Source organism: Diceros bicornis, chromosome 19 (assembly GCF_020826845.1).
Source record: "Diceros bicornis minor isolate mBicDic1 chromosome 19, mDicBic1.mat.cur, whole genome shotgun sequence".
Taxonomy (NCBI): domain Eukaryota; kingdom Metazoa; phylum Chordata; class Mammalia; order Perissodactyla; family Rhinocerotidae; genus Diceros; species Diceros bicornis.
In genome coordinates, this window is record NC_080758.1 from 24,979,563 (window position 1) to 25,006,577 (window position 27,015).

The 27,015-nt window shown below is 41.6% G+C and overlaps 1 protein-coding gene across 2 annotated transcripts in view; it reads left to right on the plus strand.

Moving 5' to 3' along the window:
- The window catches only part of PIGU (phosphatidylinositol glycan anchor biosynthesis class U), a 93,983-nt gene that overhangs the window by 51,480 nt on the left and 15,488 nt on the right, over positions 1-27,015 (plus strand). Inside the window, exons 8-10 of one of the 2 annotated variants that reach the window (XM_058562863.1) lie at positions 14,669-14,823; positions 17,098-17,241; positions 20,212-20,336. In XM_058562863.1, the coding sequence (XP_058418846.1) occupies positions 14,669-14,823; positions 17,098-17,241; positions 20,212-20,336 (424 nt within the window). The remainder of the gene's footprint in view (positions 1-14,668; positions 14,824-17,097; positions 17,242-20,211; positions 20,337-27,015) is intronic. The other variant, XM_058562864.1, reaches the window with a different exon arrangement.

Here is a 27,015-nt window from a genome sequence, read left to right on the forward strand (position 1 = left end):
TGGTTAGCTTGGTGTTTCTCCTATTGGGGGTATTTGAGATATGCCCTAGTTGTCACTAACGTAAATAGTGTAGAAATTTGTTTTTCTTTAAGTTATTTCCTTATGGTATCTTCCTCCAGCTGAATCATTGAACCCAAAGGTGTGAGAAGTTTTATAGTTCTTATTATGCAAGACCTGATTGTTCACCAGAAAGCCTGAGCTAATTTGCAGTGCCACCATCAGTAAAGTGAAGTGAACCGCTTCCTCCCAGGCTACCAATGCTGGCTTTTCAAATTTGATTTATGATTGCTAGTTTAATAAATGTGTCATACTGTGAAGTTATTTTTCTTTGATTTTCTAGATTCTTGTTCAATCCAAGCATTTTTCCACATAACAGTATGCTGTTTGTATTTTCTTTGTTACTTCATATTTACAGTTTATTCTTTAAAAGTCTGAGCACTAAGGAGAATGCATGCAACTGGAATTTTTGTGCAACTATTTATCAAATAAATACTACTAAAATATATTTATTTATACATATAAACTGACCAAAAATTTTAAAATGTATTGTTAAACTAATTTCTAAATACTGCTTTTTGTAAAATAGCTTTTGTTTAAAACTCAAGGAAGTTTCCTCCTGACAACAGTGGACAGTACAACTGAGTCATGGCATCAAGCAGCTCAGCCGGTCGCTTTGTTCAGTCCCTCCCTCTACCAGTATTGACTGAGCACCTGCAGTGTGCTAGATGCTGTGCTAGACTCTGCACATACAAAGTAATTGAAGGCTGATGAGTAGAAAGACTGCTCTGGTGGCAGCCTGTGGGGTGGATCAGACTGAGGAGGAGCTGAGGTCGGGAAAGGTTAGACCATCGTGTTAGATCAAGTCTGACGGTTGATTGGGAGGCCAAACCAGTGCCAGGGGAAATGGAGAGATGAGGGACTGGATGCAGAATTCCAGGAGGTAGCATAGGCTGTGCTTGGCAGTCATCTGTATGTGGGGAACAGTACCGGGAAGAGTTTGAGATGAACTTAAGGATCCCATTATATAGAAATTAAAATCCCAGCCCATACGGTATTTATTTATTTATTTTTTAACTTATTTATTTATTTATTTTTTGTGAGGAAGATCAGCCCTGAGCTAACATCTGCCAGTCCTCCCCAGTCCTCTTTTTGCTGAGGAAGACTGGCCCTGGGCTAACATCCATGCCCGTCTTCCTCCACTTTATATGGGATGCCTGCCACAGCATGGCCTGACAAGTGGTGCGTCAGTGCGCGCCCAGGATCCGAACTGGTGAACCCCGGGCCGCCGCAGCAGAGCGCTCGCACTTAACCGCTTGCGCCACCGGGCCGGTCCCGCCCATACTGCATTTATATGTTTTTGTGTAAGTATATAAAGTGGCCTGAAAGGCAGTAGGGCCTTGTGAGTCATGGTAGGGCATTTGGAAAATCAGTCCAGTCACATCCAGGAAATAAACCCGCCTGTTTAAATATGAGGGAGGGAACAGAAGAGGAAATTATCCTTTAGGGCTGAGTTCCTCAGAGATCCATGGGCTCCAAGGAGAGAAGCTAGAACTAGTGGTGGAAGATATAAGCAGCTCAGTCTAAGGCAGTTCTGTGACAGCATGGGAGTGAGGTGAGTTCTCTGTGAATCCCACTGTTTAGGCTACTGGCTGAATGGCCACTTACTGGGAAGTCTTAGCAAAGCTGTAAGCATCAGCATAGGTAGCTGGACCTGAAAATCTTAAAAATCCTTTCAACCCCCAAATCCAAATGGATTTGATAACCACAAGGAAGTAATACATCTGCTCTTGACATTATGTTTTCCTCAGAGTTCTTTCAAGCCCTCCGTAGGCAAGTACTTCCCTCTAGGCAAGGTTGTGTAATGTAGTACATAAGAGCACAGGCTTGACTAGGACATCTTGTTAAGATGGAAAACAAAGCAGTCCTAACAGACTAATGGTACTATGTCAAAAGAACAGTGGACCTAGCCCAAAGGGGCTCCTACTGGCTAAATTGAGTATATTCTGAGCATCAAAAGAATAATGACTACAAGTAATTGTAAAACACTGAATCAATAAAAATCCATGTGTCCACAGTGATGTTCAGAAAAGGGGTGAGGAGAGAAAAAAAATACATATGCCATCATTAGATGTGGCTATGTTACCAATTTCTTATTCTGAAAATCAATAGTTAAAAGGAAAGAACTAAGCAGTTACCCTGCCTTTTAAAAAGGAGCTATAGTTCTTCCCTAGTTGAGGAAGGAAAGCTCTTCTTTACAGAAAAATGCCAGCTTATAAATGTAGAAGGAGTGACGGAATAGCAAATCACCAGTGAAATTATTGTATCTAGCAAAGATCATCAATGGATGCTAAAATCATTAGGTGAAAGATTTTGGGAGAACAGGATATTTGCATTTGCGTGGTGCCAAAATATTACCCCCCTCCCACCTCTAAATTATTTGCTAATAGCAAAGGGAAAATGTATCTTTACAAAGGAGTGCTCTGGCAGTCACCACCTTAATCAAAGAATTCAACTCAGCATCACTTACAGTGGAGCAGTGTGACATGATATGCTTCTTGGTGTGATGCAGTACAGAGCACACAGCATCAACTCCAAAGTATTCTTACCCAAAACATTGACCTTAATTAAGCCTTTAGATCTGACTTCCGGTTATTAGGAAGTACAAGAGCAGAGGAACAAGATAAATGACAGCATGAGGAACCAATAAAACAACCAGAATGTAGGACGGTCTTTATGACAGCTGGTCTGGTTCTCTTTAAAAAGTCATGAAAAAGAAAAAGTGGAGGGACTGTTCTAGGCTAAAGAGACATCATAACCGAATGGAATGGGTGAGTCTTGATTGCATTCTGGTTTGATAAAAACAGCTATGAAGATGTGTAGGGGACATTTAGAATATTTTGAAGATAGATTGGATAGATATTAAGTGATGATAGAGAATTGTTAGTTTCTTGAATGTGATAATAGTATTTTGGTATATAGGAGAATGTCCTTATTTTTAGTTGTGGCACGCAGAAGTGTTTTGGGGAAAAGTGTCATGATATGTAGGAAATTTATACACACAGAAAAATTTATACACAGAGATAAAAAAAAATATGGCAAGGTGTTAACATTTAATCTAGGCAACAGACCTATGGTTGATTATTGTATTATTCTTTCAACTTTTCTGTGTGTTTGAAAAATTTTATAATGAAAAGGAAGGAAATAGACCATAGACTCTGAAGTTGTCTTGGCTTGGATAGTTATTAGCTCTGTGACCCTGGGCAAATGACTACTTAACTTTTCTATGCCTTAGTTTCCTTATCTGTAAAATGGGGATAAGATAATAATAGGTACCACAAAGAGGTAATACATGTCAAGTATAGAACAGACGATGAGAAGAGCTCAACAGATATTAGCTGTGGTTATTAGTATTCAAATATTCATAGAAAGGACATGGTCACCAGTCTGGAGGTACATGGAGTCATGAGGGGAAAAGAAAATAATTCATTTTCTAGAGTCAGAAGAACTTAAAAGTTAGTTTGTACTTCCTGCTTTGACACTACAAACCTGCGTCTGGTGGAATTTCTAGAGGGTACAAAAGGCAGGTGGTGGTTAAGCTAATGTATGATCAGTGCCAGAGGCAAAGTTGTTTTTCTCTTCCCTACATAAGACACAGGAAGGCTTCAGGATCAAAGGCAGGGGATGCTGCGTCTGGCTCCCTGGTGAGTCACTTACGAGAATGGTAGTTTGAGCTCATCTGGTCCCCTCCCCCAACTTTGCTTTTCCTCTGACCTTGGCTTAGGGCCTAGTTTCCAAATTAGAGAGAAGCTTAAAATGTTATGATCTGATAACATGCAGAATAAAATAGAGTCCTGAAATGCACAGGACCAAGACGGTACAGTGAAGTATATGCCAAGTGCACGGGACCTCGAGGCTGAAGCTGTGAGGCTGGTGGAGGGAGGCTCATGGTGCAGTCAGGAAAGTTTCTAGTTCTTCCTTCCTTTTGCTTGGGATTCCTAAAGACTTAGACCCCTTTAGATGGTTTGAGGTCCTTATTTTCTTTGAAAGAAAGTAACAGAAACCAGGGGAAAATACCTTGTTAGTGCTCTTATGGTTTTTGCTTTAGTCCAATCTTACCTTGTCTTGTCTTTGAACTGAAAAGGTTAATCCTGTAATTTCTATACTTTCTGGAGCTTGGGGCAAGTAACATGATACTAGCTTTTACCAAAGAAGCCAAATTGAACCAAGTGTTTCTTGGTAACTGGGCCCTTCCCCAGGCCTTCTTTGGGGCCTTACTTAGAATTTTCACATCTTTCTCTTTCCCCAGCAGCATTCTGTTGTCTCTGCTGCTTCCAGGAGGGGGCCAAGGCAGAGGTGGCAATGCTGTTAGCTTCATTTTAGAACAGGTAAAAATGAGGGTAAGGGCATGATCTTGCATTTGCAGTGGGTCTCATCCTGAGACTCGAAGAGCTTAGGTATAAAAACTTTTGTTAAGAGTTTGTTTCTTTAAGACTTTATTTAAAGAGCTTCTTTAAGAGTTTGTTCTGATAACTAACTTTTCCTTTTCATACCATGTCCTAGAAGGAAAATGGTTTCTGTAGGGAAAATGCTTTTCTCCCTAGTGTTTTAGAGAGTTCGGGGGAGGGAAATAATTATACATTTCTCCCCTTCCTTATTATAGTTTGGCTTTTCCGGAAGCAGTCTGAGAATTCTCTTACTTCCCTAAATGTTTTTGTGTATTAGCAACAATGTAACTTCAGGTTATAACCACTGGTTAAATTTTTCAGGTTGAGAACGCACATAGCCCAAGAACCACATCTGGCCCACAGATGTGTTTTGTTTGACCCTAGTGTTTATTTTTTTTAAATTAGTTGTCAATGTTTTGAAAATTCATGTTAAAAATTTATGTTTCTGGCCTCTTTTGAAAAATTGGAAGATCTGGCTCTTTTCGACAGGGCATGCCCTCTTCAGGTTACCACAATCCCAGTGCTTCATCTCTATCCCACTTCACTCATTTGTTACCTGCCTAGTCCCTATAGGTATTTGAATATGTATATGTGTGTGTCTATGTTTATGTCCACTACAAGATCTAGAAACCGTGACCAACTCAGTATCAGTGAGCATCCTTGGGGCGCAGACTATGATCTTAAAATACCATTTACGCGTTGAAAAAAACTGAGGTTTCTTAGAGAAATGGCTGATTCTCGGTTTAGGGCAGGAAATGTACAGGATGATCCGTGATACCAGATAACAAGGAAGCTTCATCAAAGGCTGCTAGGGTCATCTCAAAAGGACTCAGGATCCAACTTGAGAGGCTCCCACTGACCAAATATGGACAATTTGAGCTTCATTAGGATGAGAATTGCAATGGATTAAAACCTATAAATATATTTAAGTCCAGGCATTCATAATGATATTTAAAAAGAAACCTAATTGGTCAAATTAGGAGAATTGACAGGGAACCAATTCATTGTCTTGAAAACTGGATAAATAAAGGGAAAAAATTAAGCACTTGTTCTGCCTTTCCTGTACCACTAGATAACCGTATAGTAGGTGAGGGGAAGCATCTTTTTATAAAATTATTCCAGCTTACGAATGAAAACAAAATGATAGGATAGTATCATTTTGTAACCCCAGTTGATCTAGGCAGTGAGCATTAATAGCTACTAACATCAAAAACAACAAAAACCATGCCTCCTGATGAAAGAACACACTGCCACCAAAGGTTTGCCAAAGGGACCAAATCCAAAATTGAAGCCTCTGCATCCAGCTGCCAATTTGCAAGAAATACTGAAGACAAAGGATGTAATTAGCAAAACGAGATTGTGGGAAGTTCTATATGTTGAAATCCCCAAGTTCTTCAACAGATGAGTTGTAAGGAAAAAAAAAAAGACGAGCCAGAATGGGGTGGGGTGGAGGACCTGTAAATTAAAAGAGACTTAAAAGTCGAATCAAATTTTTTTTAAATGGGCAAGACTAAACTATGGTGTAAAGGGATGCACATTTAGGTGTAAAACCATAGAGAAATGCAAGGAAGTGATTACTATAAAAGCCAGGATAAATGGTTACTTTGGAGAGAAGAGGGGATTGTGGTTGGAACAGGGCACAGAGACTTGGGGAGTCGCTGGAAATTCCTTTCTTTTGTCCCAGGTAGTGATTATAAGGATGTTTGCCTTATAATCATTCACTAAGCTACATATTTGTTTTATGTGGTTTTTTGTATTTTATTTTACAATAAAAAGTTTAAAAAATTGATCAGAATGTTTAAGGCACCATTCTTCCAACTCTTCTACTTACATACTTTTCATTTTAAGTCAGCATTTGCTATTGAGCAAAAGAGGTAGATAAAGTGAATACTTATCTGTTCACTGGGAAATTTGCAATGTGGACTTCTAGATTAAGTTTGACTCTAGGATGGGCCGGCCCCGTGGCTTAGCGGTTAAGTGCGCGCGCTCCGCTGCTGGCGGCCCGGGTTCAGATCCCGGGCACGCACCGAAGCACCGCTTCTCCTGCCATGCTGAGGCCGCGTCCCACATACAGCAACTAGAAGGATGTGCAACTATGACATACAACTATCTACTGGGGCTTTGGGGTAAAAATAAATAAATAAAATTAAAAAAAAAAAAGTTTGACTCTAGGGTTTATAAATAACAAGCCATTAAAAGATTGCTTGAGTTTCTTTTTTAAGAATTTCGGGCCTGCCTCACTTTATGTAAAAGCAGTAGTCCTGAAAGATGAAGTGCAAGTCCGGTTTTTATAAGTAGACTCAGTAAATAGTCCACATTACTTTATATTTTCAGGGCTCTGTTTCCCAAAGCAAACCTGACCTCAAGACTAAGTCTTAAAAATTATACTAAAATTTAGTGCACATTTTATAATCACAAGTTTGCCAGGGAAAAAAATCATTTTCCACTCAAACATCAACAGTAACACTATTTTTATTTTTTTGGTGAGGAAGATTGGCCCTGAGCTAACATCTGTGCCCCTCTTCCTCTGTTTTGTATGTGGGACACCTCCACAGCATGGCTTGATGAGCAGTGTGTAGGTCTGTGCCTGGGATCCAAACCCACGAACCCTGGGCCACTGAAGTGAAGTGCACAGACTTAACCGTCATGCCACCAGGCCAGCCCCAACAGTAACACTATTTAGGTCTAGTAAAGCTCTGAGAACATGGTAGCAAACCAAAATTTGAGGGCTGCTAATGGGATTGGTAAAGAGTGAAACCTCATCTCCTGGGTGTGTGCTTAGGACTCTCCTAGGAGAGCTACTTTGAACAGTCTACTTGATTCAGTTCTTCATGGCTATCTTTTTCACTTCCTGCCTTATTTCTTTTTAAATATCATTAGTAGGGAGGAAGGGGAAAATAAAACAAAATTTTTACTTTCGAGGGTTTTTTTCTTTCTCCTGGGCTATGGTTTCCTCCTTCCCTCCCTCCGTTCCTCCCATCATTCTATGATAGATGGCAGTTATTTTTCAGGAAGGAGAGATGAAGATGATCAAAAGCAGGTAGAACTCTAGAAGGGAATTCAGAACGTAAGTACCTTCCTCTTTGAATTTATCTATGGATGCCTCCTCTTTGTTGAATTATTTTCCATCCCCAGAAATGTACTATTCTCTTGAAACTTTGTTCTTTGAGAGCAGCATTGCCAATAGAACTTGGTGTGATGATGGAAATGTTCTATATCTGCATATTATCAATGCAGTAGTCACGAGCCACATATGGCTATTGAGAACTTGAAGTGTGCTAGTGAGACTGAGGAACTGAATTTTGTATTTTAATTAATTTAAATTTAAATAGCCACGTGTGGCTAGGGGATAGCAGTCTTAAAGAGGGGTAAGAGTAGAGTTATTTGTGTGCAAGCTTAGAGAGGGGCCCTCGGGTTGCTCAGGTTCCTCTCACCTCATATCTGTTAACAGTAATGTTACTTCCAGCCTAAATCTCTTGACTGACCTCCCCTTCTCCTTTAAGTCTTTACCCTGTAGTTATGATGTCTATAATTTATTTTAAAATACTTCCACATAGACTATCTGATATTATATGTGTGTCAGTTAGTTTCAGCCTCAACTCAAGGGGCAATGAGTACTTAAATGAAGCATCCACACTCCATGGTGGTCACCTAGCTTTACGTCAGAAAGGCCACACTCCTTAGGTGGCTACTGTCAGTGCTTCAGCTCTCTATAGCTTGATCCACACCTTGCTATTTAGCATAGTGAATGTCAGAAGCAGATTGGATTTTTATTGGTGGGATTAGTGTTTTATTAATTAGCGAAATGAATATTAGAAGTAGGCTCTCATTGGTGAAACTGAAGTATTCAAAAGAAGTGGAATTGACTAAAATAGTTTAGAGACTCTTCCTGTATTTGCATGAAGAGAGAATAAGAATCTAGGAAGGCCTATAGCTTCTTCTCTTGGAGATGGTGCCTGAGGCTTAATTTCTAACTGATCCTTTGTGTAGCCTTCAGTTTGGAGGATTTCTGGTTGCCTGATTTGACTCCAGGGGCAACAGAACCTCGCCTCTGGGATACTGTCACTTCTGCCTTGAGTGAACCTTTCTTGCAAGTGGTGATTATAACAACTAAAAGGGGAGAGAACTGGGACTTAATCGAGCTCTAGAATGGTTTGTGTGAACTATTTTGTGCCTGCTTGCTAATGAATATTTGTTTAATAAATGTCACTAAGTGTGCCAGAATCTGGTCTGAAACTTGTTTTCTTTGCGATGCGATTGTAGAGGAGAAGCTAACCCTTCTCCACCTCAAACTTCTTTCAAGGCAACTATTAAAGAACCTGTGAGTTATACATGACCAAAACGGTCACTGAAGTGCACACTTTAAAGTGGTTAAATGTATGCTGTGTGAATTTCACCTCAAGAAAAAAATCCCATATTATCATTAGCTTATTGCTCAAATTTTTATGGCTTTGACCATTAGGAGCTCCTTCAGATTGGCTCCTGTGTTCTTTTGACAAGCCCTTTCTATTTTTGAGCCTTTCTTTCCTTTCTTTCTGGTACCACAAGACGTGTGGTATTTTCCAGGCTCATCGTGTATTTTCCCTGCCCCAGCCCTGGAATCAACTGCCTCTTCAAGGACTCCTGGTTCCTTTTATTGGAGAATGCTATTTAGAAACCAAGGGTGTTAGGTATGCTTATTGTTATTGGGGTATCATTGCTTCTAGCAGACAGTATACTAACCCACACATACACACACATCTATAATTCTTTATCTTTCTATCTGTTCGTCTGATATCTCTGATCTAATACCTTCTGTTGATACTGATATCTGTGATTCCAGTCCAACACCACAGGGTTCACTTTAGTCTCTCCCTTTTCCTTGTTTATAACGTCTTTCTCCAATGGTGAGAAACCTAATTTTCATTATCTGTAATATATTTGCTTATTTGTTCAATTCTAGTATGCACATAAAGTAGTTCTAGAATTGCTATGAGAAGTACTCCTGTAGGAAATACATTTACTGACTTGATTATAACACTTACACATAGTTCTTTTTGTCTTTAGGTTTATAGTAGTCTGTCAAGTTACTGTTTCTCATAGTCACTTAGGTTAGTTCTTTTCTTCCCTCATGGGGCTCTTCGGTGTGGTTATGTTATTAATTTGTAATATAGTTACATTCATTTATTATTATTTGTATTCATTTTGAATTTCCCCTACATCCTGGTTGGTTTAATTGTTTGTTATTTGAGGTGTATGTGAAGAAACTGTGAAATATTACTATGGTTCTAAGAGTCAGCTATACCAAAAGATACGTTTAGAGAAGTAGCACTCTGTCCTCATCCCTGCTATCTTGTTCTTTTCTTTCTATTTCTTTCCCTGTCACCCCAAGTAACTATTCTCTTTAGTTTCTGGTTAGTTTCAGGAAGGAACTTCCTGTATATCTTTTGCACAAATGAGCAGATACATGTATATTTTCTTGTATCCCCTTCTTTCTTATATGAAGGATAGCACACTCTAAGTACTCTTTTGTGCTTTGCTTTTTTCACTTAACATTATTTCCTGGAAATCACTACATATTGATACATAGAGATCTTCCTCATTCTTTTTTATGGCTACATAGTACTCCATTGTGTGGACATATCATAGTTTATTGAATTTCTGTCCTGTGTCTGGAAATTTAGATTGTTTCCAATATTTTGCAATTACAATTAATGCTTCAATGAGTAACCTTGTGTATATGTATCTTCATATTGTTGGAGGTATGTCTTTAACGCTGATTTCTAGAAGTAGAATTATGGGATCTGAAGGTAAGTATACAAGTAGTTTTGTTAGGTCTTTTCAAATTTCCCTCCAGAAGGATCGTACAAATTTTCTATTCCCACCAGTAAAGTATGAAAATGCCTAGTTTCCCACAGCCTCGCTAACAGAATGTGTTGTCAGATTTAAAAATTTTTGCCAGTCTGGTTATGAGAAATGGTAGCTCAGTGTTTTGTTTGTTTGTTTGTTTGTTTTTTTGGTGAGGAAGATCAGCCCTGAGCTAACATCCATGCCAATCCTCCTCTTTTTGCTGAGGAAGACCAGCCCTGAGCTAACATCTATTGCCAATCCTCCTCCTTTTTTCCTCTTTTTCTCCCCAAAGCCCCAGTAGATAGTTGTATGTCATAGTTGCACATCCTTCTAGTTGCTGTATGTGGGAATGCCACCTCAGCATGGCTGGACAAGGAGTGCGTAGGTGCGCGCCTGGGATGTGAACCCGGGCTGCCAGTAGCGGAGCGTGCACACTTAACCTCTAAGCCACGGGGCCAGCCCCTCAGTGTTGTTTTAATGTGCATTTCTCTAAATATGAGTGAGTTTGAACATTTTTTCTTGTTTGTGGATTGTCTCTTCATTTTCCCCCCTCATTTTTCTATTGCATTTCGGTCCTTTTCCCCTCAATTTTTAAGAATCCTTTATATATTAGGAATGTTAACTTTTTTTTTTTATAATTTTATTTATTTCCCCCAGTAAATAGTTGTATGTCATAATTGCACATCCTTCTAGTTGCTGTATGTGGGACACTGCCTCAGCATGGCCGGAGAAGCGGCGCGTCGGTGCGTGCCCGGGATCCGAATCGGGCCGCCAGTAGCGGAGCGCGTGCACGCGCGCACTTAACCGCTAAGCCATGGGGCCAGCCCTAGGAATGTTAACTTTTTGTCTGCAAATATTTTCTTCCAGTTTTTCATTTGTCTTTTGACTTTTATAATATTTTTCTTTTAACAGCTTTTATTTTTTATCGAGATATAATTTACATACCATACAATTTACCTATTTAAAGTGTACAATTCAATGATTTTTAGGATATTCACAGAATTGTGCAGCCATCACCACAATCAATGTTCTAGAACATTTTTATCACCCAAAAAGAAATCCCATACCTATTAGCAATCACTCTCTGTTTTTCCCCAAAACCCCACTCCCCTCCAGCCCACGGCAACCACTGTTCTGCTTTTGGTCTTTATAGATTTTCCTATCTTGGACGTTTCCTATAAATGGAATCATACAATATATGGTCTTTTGTGACTGGCTTCTTTCACTTAGCATGATGTTTTCAAGGTTCATACCTGTTGTAGCATGTATTAGTACTTTATTCCTTTTTATCGCCAAATAATATTCCATTGTATGGATATGCCATATTTTATTTATCCATTCACCAGTTGATAGGCATTAGGTTGTTTCTGCTTTTTGGTTATTATAAGTAATGCTTCTATGAACATTTGTTTGCAAGTTTTTGTGTGGACAAGTGTTCTCATTTATCTATACTGTTTTTCTTATGTAAAAACTTTTCATGTAATCAAATTTAATCAATCTTTTCTTTTATTGCTTCTGGAGTTTGAGCTTTTCCCTACATCAAGGTTCAAGATGAATTTACCATGTTTTTTCCTAGTACTTCATTGTTTCATTTAAAAAAATATTTAGATCCCTAATTCATTTGGAGTTTAATTCTTATGAATGGCATGAAATATAGATGTAATTTTTTCTTTTTCCAGATGGTTACCTAGTTGTCCTGGCACCATTTATTAAAAAATCTATCTTTACCCTAGTGATATGCCACCTTTGTCATATGCTAAATTTCCATAATCTAATGCTGGACTTTCTATTGTATTCCACTAATCTATTTGTCTATTTATGTACCAGTATTGTATTGTTTTAATTATAGAGGTTTTTTTTTTTTAATAATTTTTATTTATTTATTTTTTCCCCCAAAGCCCCAGTAGATAGTTGTATGTCATGGTTGCACAGCCTTCCAGTTGCTGTATGTGGGACACGGCCCCAGCATGGCCAGAGAAGCGGTGCGTCGGTGCGCGCCCGGGATCTAAACCTGGGCCGCCAGCAGCGGAGTGCGCACACTCAACCACCAAGCCACGGGGCCGGCCCAATTATAGAGGTTTTATTTTATATTTCAATTTCTGATAGGGCTAGTCTCCCCTTCATGATTTTTCCTTATCACTGTTTTCCTAGCTATTCTCGCATGTTTGTTTTTCCATATGAACTTTTAATGTCATCTTGTATAATTCCATAAAATAGCTTGTTGGTATTTTTATTGGGATTGCATTGCATTTATAAATTAATTTAGGGAGAACTGACATCTTTATAATGTTGAATTGTCCTAAACAAGAAGAGAGGATATTGGTCCATTTGTTTTGTTTTGCTTTTTGTGAGGAAGATCAGCCCTGAGCTAACATCCAGGCTAATCCTCCTCTTTTTGCTGAGGAAGACCGGCTCTGAGCTAACATCTATTGCCAATCCTCCTCCTCTTTTTTCCCCCAAAGCCCCAGTAGATAGTTGTATGTCATAGCTGCACATCCTTCTAGTTGCTGTACGTGGAACTCGGCCTCAGCATGGCCGGAGAAGTGGTGCGTTGGTGCGCGCCGGGATCCGAACCCCGGGCTGCCAGTAGCGGAGCGCATGCACTTAACCACTAAGCCACAGGGCGCACACCGACGCACCGCTTCTCCGGCCATGCTGAGGCCGCGTCCCACGTACAGCAACTAGAAGGATGTGCAGCTGTGACATACAACTACCTACTGGGGCTTTGGGGGAAAAATAAATAAATAAATAAAATTATTTAAAAAAAAGAAAGAAAGACTAATATAATACCACCTTTTGTTTAGATTTCCCAGTTATGATTTTGCCGCATTTTCTATATCTATATAGAAATATAGACTTTTTTCTTTTTTTTCCTGACTCATTTGCAAGGAAGTTACAAACAATAAGACATATGAACCATAAATAGTCAGCAGGTAACTCTTAAGAAATAGAGCATTCTTACACGTAACCACAATACTGCTAGCACGCCCAAAGAGTTTAGCTTTCATAGATTAATATTATCTAACATATGCACTCCAAATTTAAATTCCCCAATATATACATGACCTTTATAGCATTTTGGGGGGAGGTGGGGTTCAGGATCCAATTAAGGATCATGTATTACATTTCATTGTCTTCTCCTTTGATCTCTACCTTTTATTGTGTTTTTTTTGACGCTGGCATTTTAATTGAATCGTTTAAATTATTTATATTTTTCATAGAATGTTTCCATTTCGCCTCAGTTTTTTAAACACATTGGCATAAGTTTTTTCTTTCTTACCCCTGATGCTTCCTTAGTTATGTCCCCTTTTATATTCCTAATATTGTTTATTCTCTCTTTTTTCTTGATCAATCTTATCAGAGACTCATCAATCTCATTAGTCATTTCTAAGAGCCAGCTTTTGGCTTTGTTGTTTGCTTATATTGTGACTTTGTTTTACATTTCAACAAATTCTACTCTTATTATTTCCTTCCTTCTTTTGGGGTTTATTCTGTTGTTCTGTTTCTTATATCTTAAAACAGGTGTTTAGCTTATTTATTTTCAGCCTTCTATTCAAATATAAGTTTATAAGGCTATATTTTTTCCTCAGAGTACTCTTTTATCTACATTACACAATAGTGATATGAGGTGATATAATTGATAACCATTAATTTCTAACGTCAGAATTTTCTATCATCATTTCTTATTTGACCTCTGAGTTATTTGGAAAAAGGTTTAAAATTTTCTTAATGTATTTTTAGGTTCTCTTTTTGTTAATGATTTTGATGCATGGCATTATGGTCAGAGAATGGGGTCTGTATGATACAGACTCCTTGAGTTTGTTGATATTGCTTTATGACCTGTTTTAGGTATGTGGTAAGTTTTTATAAATGCCCCCAAGATGCTTAAAATGAATGTGAATTCTCCCTGTTATTAGGTGTACTGTTCTATATATTATGCTTTGTAAGATTTTATGAGATCAAACTCATTATGTGTGCTATTCATATTTCCTACTTAGTTACTGATTTTTGTCTGTTTGGTCCATCAGTTACCACCGATAATGGATTTGCCTGTTTTTCCTTTTATTCATGTTTGTTTTATGTATTTTGAGACTGTGTTATTAAGATAACATACAAGTTTAGAACTGTTATGTCTTTTGGATGAATTGAACCCTTTATCATTCTGAAGCATCTTTATTTCTGCAATACTTTTTACATTAAAGTCTATTTTATCTGATAATAGTATAACCAAGCTAGTTTTCTGTTGGTTAGTGTTTACCTAGCATATCTTTTCGATCCTTTGAGTTTCAACTTTTCTGTGTCCTATGTTTCACAGGAGGGATCTTGAAGTTGAAGCTGATAACCGCTCTCTGTTCTTGATGTCCCTAAATGTACCGTTTTGCTTTCTTTGCTAGCGGCAGTACATACCTGTGAAAGTGAAGAGCAAAGCCTTCTGGATCTTCTCTTGGGAGTATGCCATGATGTACGTGGGAAGCCTAGTGGTAATCGTTTGCCTCTCCTTCTTCCTTCTCAGCTCCTGGGATTTCATCCCTGCAGTCTATGGCTTCATGTAAGTAATGACTTCATTAGAAAACTCTGGAAGCTAATTTTGTTTTCACAGCTCCAGCTGGAATCAGAGGGCCAGCGACCATGGGGAAGCATCTAGACACAGTGGTCCTCAAACTTTAGTGTGCATCAGAATCACCTGCAGGGCTTGTTAGCACCCAGATTGCTAGGCCCCACCTCTAGAAGTTTTGATTAGTAAGTATGGGGTAGGGACCAAGAATTTGCATTTCTGAGAAGTTTTCCGGTGATGCTGATGCTGCTGGTCCGGAACACCCTTTGAGAACCACTGGTCTAGAGCATACCTTTGCTCTAGTGAGATTAAAGAGCACTCTCTAGGAGCATCCAAAGTGACTACAGACTCTGCCTGGGAGGTTTTGGTTCAATCCAAAACAGGAATGGATATATTCCTCTACTGTAGGAAGGTCTCTGACAGTTTTAAAATAAAGCCACCTCTGATTTGTCAAACTTTTAGAGAAAATTGAAATGGGTTTGCAGTATGAATTCTGCAGACATTTCTAGATGCTCTGTGTGTGGTATGCTAAGGGGGATGGTCACTGCCCAAGCTTCGAGGCACTCACACCCCAGTGGGGTGATAGACACTTAAACCTGCTGGGGTGGGGAAGGGACCTGGAGTGACAGATCCCCTTTTTGATTCTGGACTCCAAATTTGTGTTAAATTTTGGCTGAGCATAACAATGACTAAGTAACTTTCAGCTCTTCATACTCTTCCTTGGGTAGGAGTTTGTAATGTCTGCTAAAAAGCTTTTCCTGGTTTCCTGCTGGGCCATAGGTTGTGTTCTTTACTTCATTTCACAGAAAAGGAAATGTAGTTACAGCAGGAGGCAAAGACTTGCCCTGGCTGGAGGCCTTGGTCACTGAAGTCTGACCGTGAGCCATTGCCTGTTTTCTCCTTTCTCCATGCTCCATCTGTTGCCCTTTTAAAATTGTGGATTGACGTAAGTTTAAACTCCATATTTTTTAAAATAAAAAATATAATGTAAATTTTTAGATGAGTCAAAATTGTAGCCAACGTTTATCTGATATAACTAGACAAAAAGTTTTCCAGTTAAACTCTGTTTTCTCAAATGAGGTCTGGAATCCTAGCCAGAACCTACTTCTTGTTCCTCAAGCCCCTAGAAGTCTCACTGCAGTGTCAGGTGCTCAGTCTTCTGGCTCCTGCTGTGCGGATGCGGAGCAAGAACGGGGAGGAGCAGAATCTTTGAGCTTCTTCCTCTAGGCAAGGAGCTTCATTCCAGACTTTCTGTTCCAGATCTCACTCCAAGTCACTAGGCAAGTCTTTGGAAAGTCCCGAATAGACATTGTTTATTTAAACCCATTCCTCTTTTGTTACACTACTAGATATCTCCTAATTTTAAATGTATATGTCTTAGGCAGTCAAAGAGGGGCTGGTCTTTGGATTTCTAGCATGAATCCCTGCCTCATTTCAGATCTTTGATGCATGTCAGAGTTTGGCTCAGCTAATATTTATTATGGGTTATCATTCTCTGTGCCTCTGCCCATTACTGCCAATTAGCAAAAAGCTGATTACCTATATCCAGGGTACCTGGAGAGCCCCTCCCATCCTGATCTCTTTGAGGACTGTCGACGTAAATAATCCATAATCAATCTATACATCAAAATTGGGGTGAGTTTATTGTGAGCCAACTTTTGAGGACCGTGGCCCGGGGTCTTCCTTCCTTAAGGAAGGAAGGGCACCGAAGAAGTGGGGTGTACAGAATGGTTATATACCGTGAAAGAGCATATGTCACATATGATTGCGATGTCCCTTTTACAATAGCCACAAGATCGCCCTGCCAAATTGCCCTGCCAGAATAGCTATTGATGGACACAGGGGGCCAGATCTGCTGTCTCGTGGGCATGGCTGGTGTCAGGTCTGTTGTCTAGAGCTGGGTGGTCACAGGATGAATGCAGCAGTCAAATCCTAGCCTAGGGAGAAATGCTTATCCTTAAGGAAATGTCAACGTGGGGGAAGTTGCATCCTTAAGGGCATTTACTCTTCTCTTTGGGACATGGCAAAGCAAATACACAATGCAGGTGACAGGTCCTTTTGGAAAAACAAACTCAGGCCGAATTAGTTTTACCCCAAATGGCTTCCTCATATGCTCCAATACATCCTATTGCTTGCCATTTATTTATCAGGACAAAGTCATCCTTGGCTGCTCAGTAATGACCAAAGTCTTCAGGAGAAAATCAGATCAAAGCAGACCATTTATAACTTCACTCTCTGTTTTCTCTCCCCTTGTTTTCTTCATTCCAGACTTTCTGTTCCAGATCTCACTCCAAACATTGGTCTTTTCTGGTACTTCTTTGCGGAGATGTTTGAGCACTTCAGCCTCTTCTTTGTATGTGTGTTTCAGATCAACGTCTTCTTCTACACCATCCCCTTAGCCATAAAGCTAAAGTAAGTGGTGAGACCTGCTGCTGCTTTGTCTACAGAGCCAGCTATAGCTTTACAGGTGCCCTTCCAACTGGGAGCATCTGCTGTCAGGTTTATGCCATCTTTGCCCAGGGAACCCTGCCCTCAGTTGCCTCAGGTGCCAGTGGCCATAGTCAGCAATGGAGTCACACATGAGTGCAGCCTGTTGGGAGAGAGCTTTGGAGCACCCTCATATTTTCCCAACCTCACTTTGGGGTACTTGTGCCCACACTGCTGCTGAGCCCACTCACTGTTTTGGATAAGAGCGGGGGTTGGAGTGAGGGGTGGAGTGTCTTTGGAAAAAGTGGATCTGGGGCTGGCCCTGTGGCGTAGCTGTTAAATGTGTGCGCTCTGCTGCTGGCGGCCCCGGGGTTCAGATCCTGGGCCGGCACTGACACACCGCTTGTCAGGCCATGCTGTGGCGGTGTCCCACATGAAGTAGGGGAAGATGAGCACAGATGTTAGCTCAGGGCTGATCTTCCTCACAAAAAGAAAAAAGTGGATCTTGTTGGGTGTCCTCTATCATGAGCCCAGTGACAGTTTGCCCGAGAGAACTCAGGATGTGTTAGTTGGAAGGCTGGCTACCTGCAGCTCTGTTTAATCTTCTGATCAGTTTCCCTCAAAAGGGTTGTCTGTGGAGCTCTCTTCTGCAGTATACGAGAGCTAACGTGTTGAGCCTGGCTCCGTCCCAGATACCTTTCTAGGCTTTCTGAAATATATTCATACCTAACCCTTCCAGCAGCTCGGAGGTAGGCATTATTTTATTATCATCATTCCCATTTTATAGTTGAATACATTGATGTTCAGAGAGGTGGAATGGTTTTCCCAGAGTCACACAGCTAGTAAGCAGTGGAGGTGGAGATTCAGACCCAGGTTTGTCTGGCTCCAGAATCTATGCTTAGCCCTCTGCACCACGCCAAGCTCCTGATAGAGATCACTTGTAGCAGCCCCTGGAAATGGTTCTATTATCCTAGCTTCAGAAAAGGGAAAACAGGTACCAACAGGTACAGATATGTCTGGATGGTCCAGGGAGGCTGGAAGAGAGTTTGATTCAGATTTCAAGAGCTTGAGTTCTCTGCTCTAACCTTCCTGCCATTCTCCATGGCCAGTGAACCAATGTACATGGCTCCCATTCTGTAAAAGCTCAGAGTTAATGCTTTCTTCCCATGACACAGCTTTGGCCCGTCATCTGGCAGAAAATCATCTTTCCTTGGCCTGGTAGGCTCCAGAACTCTGGCAGCCTTGCCTAGCCAAGCTCTCCAGCTGTCTGTGGTCCACATTCCCTGCCCTTGTTCTGGTCAGGCCTAGCCACTGGGCTGAAAGAAGCAGGGAACCTGGAACAGTTTTCCTCGCTCTGTTGTAGCTAGCTCTCCAGCAGCTTCCAACGTCTGCATGTGAAAGGCCACAGATAGCTCCTGAGTAGACAATAGCACCACCATCATGTGACACCCCCTCCCTCCCCGGCACCTCCCCAGGCGAGGGCCTCAGGGTTGTGGGGACAGAGGATATGAAGATACCTGACCTCCCCTACTGCTGCCCTCCTTTGCCTGGATGTGAAGCTCCACTGACTCTCCAGCTCACTGCACTGCTTGCTTCCAGTGCTAGCTTTGTGGGAACAGGGCCCTTCAGGCCACCTCTCCCCAGGCAGTGTTGCTAGAGGTTCTGGTCTCCATGTTTTTTGGCACTACATTTTCACTGGCCTTTGCGTAGAAATGTTGTAGCTGTTACCAGCTACCTAAAAAGCCCAAAGCCAATGATTTAGATTGTCTTTAGCAAGATGCTCACTGAGCTAGCTGAACCCTTCTTAGAGGCTACAGGACTACGTGACTTGGCCACGCGAGTTTCTGAGGCATTTGCTGTGTAGAAGTGCTGGAGCGTTTGGGTGTGTACATGTTTGTCTCCACATCTCAGATTTACACCCATTGAGTCACCCTGACCTTTGACCTGCAAGGCAAGAATGCCATTAACCTCTGAAGAAAACCTTCATGAGCTAGGCATCCAGGTACTGTGCAGAAGTAAGCCACGTGCATGTTGTTTAGGTGTAGCTGAGGAGGGTGTAGATCTGACCTCTTCCTGTTGGCTTCTCTTGAGCACTTCATCAGCTCTCAGAGGAGCGCTGGAGGCTGAGCTCTGTCCCTCCCTGATTAGAGCTGTGATCATGCTAGGCACTCAGGAGAACAGTATTGGTGGTGCTTAGGAGTGCTGGAGACAAACGACTCCGTCGCTTACTGACTCACTTCTCTGAACCTCATTTCCTCATCTGCAAAGTGCAGGTGACAGTGCTGCCTACCTCGAGGGGTAGTTGGGGTATAGTGAGGACCACATGCAATGATGCAAGAAGAGGGACTAGCACAGAACTTAGCACAGAGTGAGGGTCAGGAAATGGTAGCCATTAAGGTAACAAGAATACCAGTTCCAGCCCTTAAGCGCTGAAAAGCTGCATGCAGCTCTCAGTTCTCTTTCTGGAAAGGAGCTCATCATAGCTAAGGGTCTGTAGACCCCTCTGACCCTATCGTCAGAGAAAAAAGCATCAGCAGGGAGGCACTTCTTGCCCTGGGTCCAGTTGTCAGAGGGGCCTCTGGCAAGGGAGGCTGCCTCTTGTTACTCTCACAAGCAGTCATTTAAGCCTAGTCGTAAAGAGCACTGACTTCATTTGTTTTCTTCCTCAGTGGCTCCTGGGGGAAGGCCTGGAGCTGGAGGAGGGGGTTGATGGGAAATGTCTCTGTGGGCTGTTTCTCTGTGTTTGCTGGGCCCTCCTCACCACCTCTGGGCATCTCTGGGTTCCCGCAGTTTTCTGCTCTGCTACTTGGCCTGGCCCTGGTAGCAGAGCAGCCACTGCCTGAAGTCCCTTGAAGAGTATTTTTGGGTTCGAGGGATGGGGTCAAGAGTCTCTGGGGGGGGCCTGGTCCTGGACTGATCTTTCTCTCTCTGTCTGTCTGCCCTGCCCCACCCCAGGGAGCACCCTATCTTCTTCATGTTCATCCAGATTGCTATCATCTCTATCTTCAAGTCCTACCCGACGGTGGGGGATGTGGCTCTCTACATGGCGTTCTTCCCCGTGTGGAACCATCTGTACAGATGTGAGTACTCTCGCCTCTAACCCCCTGGTGGCAGATTTGTGTCAGCGAGGCCCCTGGATGAAACAGCCAGGGAAAAGGGAATCGATAGGCATTTGCTGGGCATCTGCTGTGCTAGCAGCAACAGGAGAGAGGCAGTGACATGAGGTACAATATCTGCCTCCTGGGTGCTATGGACTAGTGATGATAATAATAATAACTACCATTTATTGAGCACTTACTATGTACCTGGTCACTGTTGTTCTAAGAATGTTACATGCATTAGCTCATTTTATCTTCACACCAGCCTTTGAGGAAAGTATCCCCATTTTGCAGATGAGAAAACTGAGGTATAGAAAGGTAGAGCCACTTGTTCAAGGTCACATGACTGGTAAGTGGAAGGGCTGGTATTAGAATCCAGATCTGTGAGCCTCTACCCAGCGCTGTCTAATAAGACTTTCTGTGATGATGGAAATGTCCTATATCTGCACAGTCCAGTAGAGTAGCCACTAGTGTGACAGAGAAGCTGAGCCACACATGGCTAGTGGCTACTGTATTGGACAGTGCAACGCTGGACGTTGGGCTTTGAACCATTTCCCAGTGCTGCACCCAAAGGACCATAGAAGACAGATATCTGGGCAGCACTAGACTTCTTGCCCTCTCTGAAGACCCCTTTAAACTCTAACCATCCCCTCCTCAGAAAACGGCCTGGTGGTGATCTAGCTGTGCTTCGTAGGCCCCCAGTGTTTCCCTCGGTCGGACTCTTCGCCCTCTGTGTGGGTTCTTTGCAGTGTTGGTGAGCTCCCTTAGGGTAGATTCACCTTTGTGTCCCAGCACCCAGGATCAAACCTGACACACAGAACAACTCGGCAGATGTTTGTGGATGGGTTTGTTAAACCTCCCTAATAAAGAGGCAGTGTCAGTGCGCCAACACCACTTGATTCTCTAACCAAAATGTGAAGGGAGCTGTTGAACTTTCCTTGCCTACAGTGGGTGCACAGCAAGGTGTCAAAAGAAATTGGGGAGAGCAGGCTCCAGAGGAAGTGAGTCTTGGTTGTTGTTTTGGGCTGTCTGGGTATCAACTGGGAAGTGAAACTGACCAGCTGTCAGAAAGAAACCTACCTGTAGGAGTGGGCCTCTGAGCGAAGGTGAACAGATGAGTGGGCAGGCCAAGCCAGGGTGGTGATGGCCTGGTCGGGTGGTGACCAGTCCAGCCTGATTGGGAGGAGGAAGTGACATCCTTATTGCACAGACAAAAATCACCCAGTGCGGCGGGCTCAGAGTCAGCTTGGGGCCGCTTGGCAGAGTGGCAGTGACAAGTCATGAGGCCACCAAACATGTGAAAATACCCCACTTTGTGACAGGGTGGGTCTTGGGGACATTGATCCTTTTTCCCCAAAAGTATCGCAAACAGGACATCTCTCTCCCTCAGGTAATAGCTTTCATCCCATATTGCTGGACACAGTCTGAGCCAGACTGACTTGAGTCTGAATCCTGTCTTTCCCATTACTAGCCACGTATTTTTAGGCAAATCATTTAACCTTTCTGAGCCTCCCATTTTTTAATGTGTCAAATGGGGAGAATATCTTTCATGGATGTTTTAAGTGTGAGAAAAAATAAATGTAAATAACACTGCAGTTATCATCACAAATAATTATGCAGGGGAGTCTCCTGCATAGTTTCATGATCAAAGCTTCAGGCTTGGTAGCCAGAGTTATTCAGAGTCATTAGAGTAAACATATTTTTCAAGACTTGAAATAAGCTATTTTATGCCCTCTGGGGTGATGAGGCACAAAAAATAAGGCTGGGGTTTCCGGAAACCTGGCGATTTAATAGATGCTGTTGTTGGCTGGCTGGGCAAATTCAGCTTGTCTGAAGGTCCTGCAGAGAGCGTTGGCTGCTACCCCTTGATGCCCAGCTCCTGTGGCAGAGAATACTCATGCTCAGAGTATCTGTTTGGGCCATAACAACTATGAGTCATTAATTCAGCCAGGAGCCTCTTCAGCCTGGTCCTTGGACCTATGAGTGGAGACTTTGAGAAGTATTTAAGCCTAGGTCGAATATATTCAGACCCTTAATGGGGTTAAGAATTCAGTTTAAACATTAGTTACTGGTGCTGACACGCCTGCTCGCACATTTACCTTTTTGTTTTCCTATCCTGATCAGTGGGGAGGAGAAGAAGCACGTGGGCCCTTCCTTGAGTGAGGGCCCCAGACACCGGGACTCTGTGGTGCTTGGGGCCAGGATGAGTCATACAGACACACAATTGCGGTGTTAGGGAACAGCCTGCTGGCAAAGCCAGTGCCAGCCTGTAGTGGTCCAGCTGAAAGAGCCAGTTACCAAAGAGCTGGATTTTGTGTGTGTGTGTGTTTTATTTTGTTTTTATTAACTGTTGTATAAAGATTAAAAAATTGATAAAGATACATATAAATTTTAAAGAAGAATAATACAATAAATTCCCATGTACCTAGCACCTAGTTTAAGAAAGGGAACGTCACCACAACCTTTGAAGTCCCTAAATCCCCTCTGTGCCCCTGCCCCTCCCAATGGGACTGTATTCTTCAAGTGGAATTTTATTTCTGAATGCCTGAGGCTCAGAGCAGGAAGGTAACTTGCCTGAAGTTTCAGTTTGTCGGTAGTGGAGCCAGAGATTAGATAAGCCACCCAGTGAACATAGTAGGGAATCTGATTCCATTTGGCCTAGCAAGACTGGTAAAGGGTGAACCCTTTCGTCTCATTAGGCCCTGGTCATCTCTGACATCTCTGACACCTCCTGCTGCCTGGAACAAGCTGTCCTGTGCCCCGGCTCCCCAGCTCCATCTGCTCTGGCATATAGCTTTAATCCTCTGGCCTGTCAGCCAGCAAGAGTGAGCAGCAGCTCCCCAGTCCTGCAAAGGTCACCACAGGCCAGAAGCCAACTGGACACTGGTGACAGTTCCTCCAGGCACATGGGAATGTATCTTTGCACTCTTTTGATTGCAGCCTGGAGCTGCTGTGAGCCTCTCTCAGTCTCTGTGCACTTGGTCACCTTTTTGTCACCTGGTCTGAAATCCAAAGTGGCTAGAAGCATGGAACAAAGACCAACCTGGGCTGTCAGGCCATAGGAGTTTTATTTTAGGAATAGTGTATATTCTTTTCAGCAAATAATTTCCAGGGGATCAGAAAGAACCACTGAGAAATGTAAATAGTGATGTTAGAGTGGAGGAATGGCAAATAGATTTGCTCTCCTTTCTTGAGGTTGTAACATTATTTAGTAATAATAATTCTCAGTGCAAAATTCCTGACTTTTCCCAGATTTACTGTTTCTGCCAGCAAGGACAAGGTTTCCAAGAGGTCTCAGAAAGGCTTGAGTCAGAGTTATAATCGCTCAGCTTTGAAAACCCAGAATCGTGGAAATTTCAGGTTAGAAAAGAGGACCTTGCAAGCCCTCCAGGCCAGTGTTTCCAAATTGTGCAATTTCATAGACCACTGACATTTCAAAAAATTCTGGTGACAGAATTGCCAACTTTTTAGTTTGCTGAAGACATTAAAACAGTCAACTACCAGCCATTTGTCCCCATTTCATAAAAGAAAGGACTTTTTAACAACAACCAGCAACAAAAAGACACCTATTATTTCTCAATAAAGAATGAATCTTAAGTTGAAAACATTCAGCTTTAACAAGAACTTTGCAGTACCTTGTCCTGATTATTCTCACTGTGACACAAACCAGTGAAATCTCTGCTGCAGACTTTATGGGCCTCTTATTGGGTAAGTCTGCAGCTGTAATCCAGTGGGTTGGACCCTTGGCTGCATATTGGTATCACTGGGGAAACTTTTAGAAACTAATATGACTGCCTGGGCCCCACCCCTAGAGACTCTGATTTCCTTAGGCTGGGTGGGGCTCCCAGGTGATTTTAATTTATAACCAGACTTGAGAATCGTGTGTGTAATCCAGTCCCCCTTCCAATGCATGAACCCCCACTATAGCATTTCAACCAAGTTGTCGTACATCTGAGACAAGCAGCCTTAAGGTTCTGGAGTTTCCCATCTCTTAAATCTTAAAACTCTGATTTAGGAGAAGGGATTTCCTGAAGGTCAGGATCAGAGAGAGGAAGGGAACTTCTATTCATTAAGTGCCTGCCGGCACCCAGACCCAGTGCTAAGCTTTGTTTAAAAAGTATTCTTAAAAAATAGAGGAAGATGGAACACTTCCTGAATCATTCTACGAGGCCAACATCACCCTGATACCGAAACCAGACAAAGACAATACAAAGAAAGAAAATTACAGGCCAATATCGCCGATGAACATTGATGCAAAAATCCTCAACAAAATATTGGCAAACCGAATACAACAATATATTAAAAAGATCATACACCATGATCAAGTGGGATTTATACCAGAGACGCAGGGATGGTTCAACATCCGCAAATCAATCAACGTGATACATCACATCAACAAAACAAAGAATAAAAACCACATGATCATCTCAATAGACGCAGAGAAGGCATTTGACAAGATACAACATCCATTTATGATAAAAACTCTCAATAACTTGGGAATAGAAGGAAAGTACCTCAACATAATAAAGGCCATATATGACAAACCCACAGCTAACATCATACTCAACGGGGAAAGACTGAAAGCCATTCCTCTGAGAACAGGAACGAGGCAGGGCTGCCCACTCTCACCACTCCTGTTCAACATAGTACTGGAGGTTTTGGCCAGAGCAATTAGGCAAGAAAAAGGAATAAAAGGAATCCAAATAGGTAACGAAGAAGTGAAACTCTCACTATTTGCAGATGACATGATTGTATATATAGAAAACCCTAAAGAATCTGTTGGAAAACTGTTAGAAACAATCAACAACTACAGCAAAGTTGCAGGGTACAAAATCAATCTACAAAAATCAGTTGCATTTCTATATGCTAATAATGAACTAACAGAAAGAGAGCTCAAAAAGATAATACCATTTACAATTGCATCAAAAAGAATAAAATACCTAGGAATAAATCTTACCAAGGAGGTGAAGGACCTATACAATGAGAACTACAAGACATTATTGAGGGAAATCAACAATGACATAAAGAAATGGAAAGATATCCCATGCACGTGGATTGGAAGAATAAACATAGTTAAAATGTCTATATTACCTAAAGCAATCTACAGATTCAATGCAATCCCAATCAGAATCCCAATGACATTCTTCACAGAAATAGAAAAAAGAATACTAAAATTTATATGGGGCAACAAAAGACCCCGAATAGCTAAAGAAATCCTAAAGAAAAAGAACAAAGCAGGAGGCATCACAATTCCTGACTTCAAAACATACTACAAAGCAATAGTAATCAAAACAGCATGGTACTGGTACAAAAACAGACACACAGATCAATGGAACAGAATTGAAAGCCCAGAAATAAAACCACACATATACGGACAGCTAATTTTCGACAAAGGTGCTAAGGACATGCAATGGAGAAAGGAAAGTCTCTTCAATAAATGGTGTTGGGAAAACTGGACATCCACATGCAAAAGAATGAAAGTGGACCATGTGCTATCGCCATACACAAAAATTAACTCAAAATGGATCAAAGACCTGAAGGTGAGACCTGAAACTATAAAACTCATAGAAGAAAATATAGGCAACACACTATTTGACATTGGGTTTAAAGGAATCTTTTCAGATGACATGCCTACCCAGACTAGGGAAACTAAAGAAAAAATAAACAAGTGGGACTTTATCAGACTAAAGAGCTTTTATAAGACAAATGAAATCAGAATCAAGATGAACAAACAACCAACCAGCTGGGAGAGAATATTTGCAAAACATACATCTGACAAGGGGTTGATCTCCATAATATATAAAGAACTCACACAATTGAACAACAAAAAAACAAACAACCCGATCAAAAAATGGGCAGAGGAAATGAACAGACACTTCTCCAAGGAAGATATACAGATGGCCAATAGGCACATGAAAAGATGCTCAACATCACTAATCATCAGGGAAATGCAAATCAAAACAACACTAAGATACCACCTCACGCCCGTTAGAATGGCTATAATCACCAAGACAAAAAACAACAAATGTTGGAGAGGATGTGGAGAAACAGGAACCCTCATACACAGCTGGTGGGAATGCAAATTGGTGCAGCCTCTATGGAAAACGGTATGGAGATTCCTCAAAGAATTAAAAATAGAGATGCCCTATGATCCAGCCATCCCACTACTGGGAATCTATCCAACGCACCTGAAATCAACAATCCAAAGAGGCTTATGCACCCCTATGTTCATTGCAGCATTATTCACCATAGCCAAGAAGTGGAAGCAACCTAAGTGTCCCTCGACTGACGATTGGATTAAGAAAATGTGGTATATATATACAATGGAATACTACTCAGCCATAAAAAAAGACAAAATCGTCCCATTTGCAACAACATGGATGGGCCTGGAGCGTATTATGTTAAGTGAAATAAGCCAGAAAGAGAAAGACAAACACTGTATGATCTCACTCATATGTGGAATATAAACAAACACATGGACAGAGAAAACTGGACTGTGGTTACCCGGGAAGTGGGGGGTGGGGGGTGGGGGATGGGCACAAGGGGTGAAGGGAGTCATATATGGGGTGAAGGACAAACAAAAATGTACAACCCAAAATCTCACAATGTTAGAAACCATTAAAATATCAATAAAAATGTAAAGTGCTGCAAAAAAAAAAAA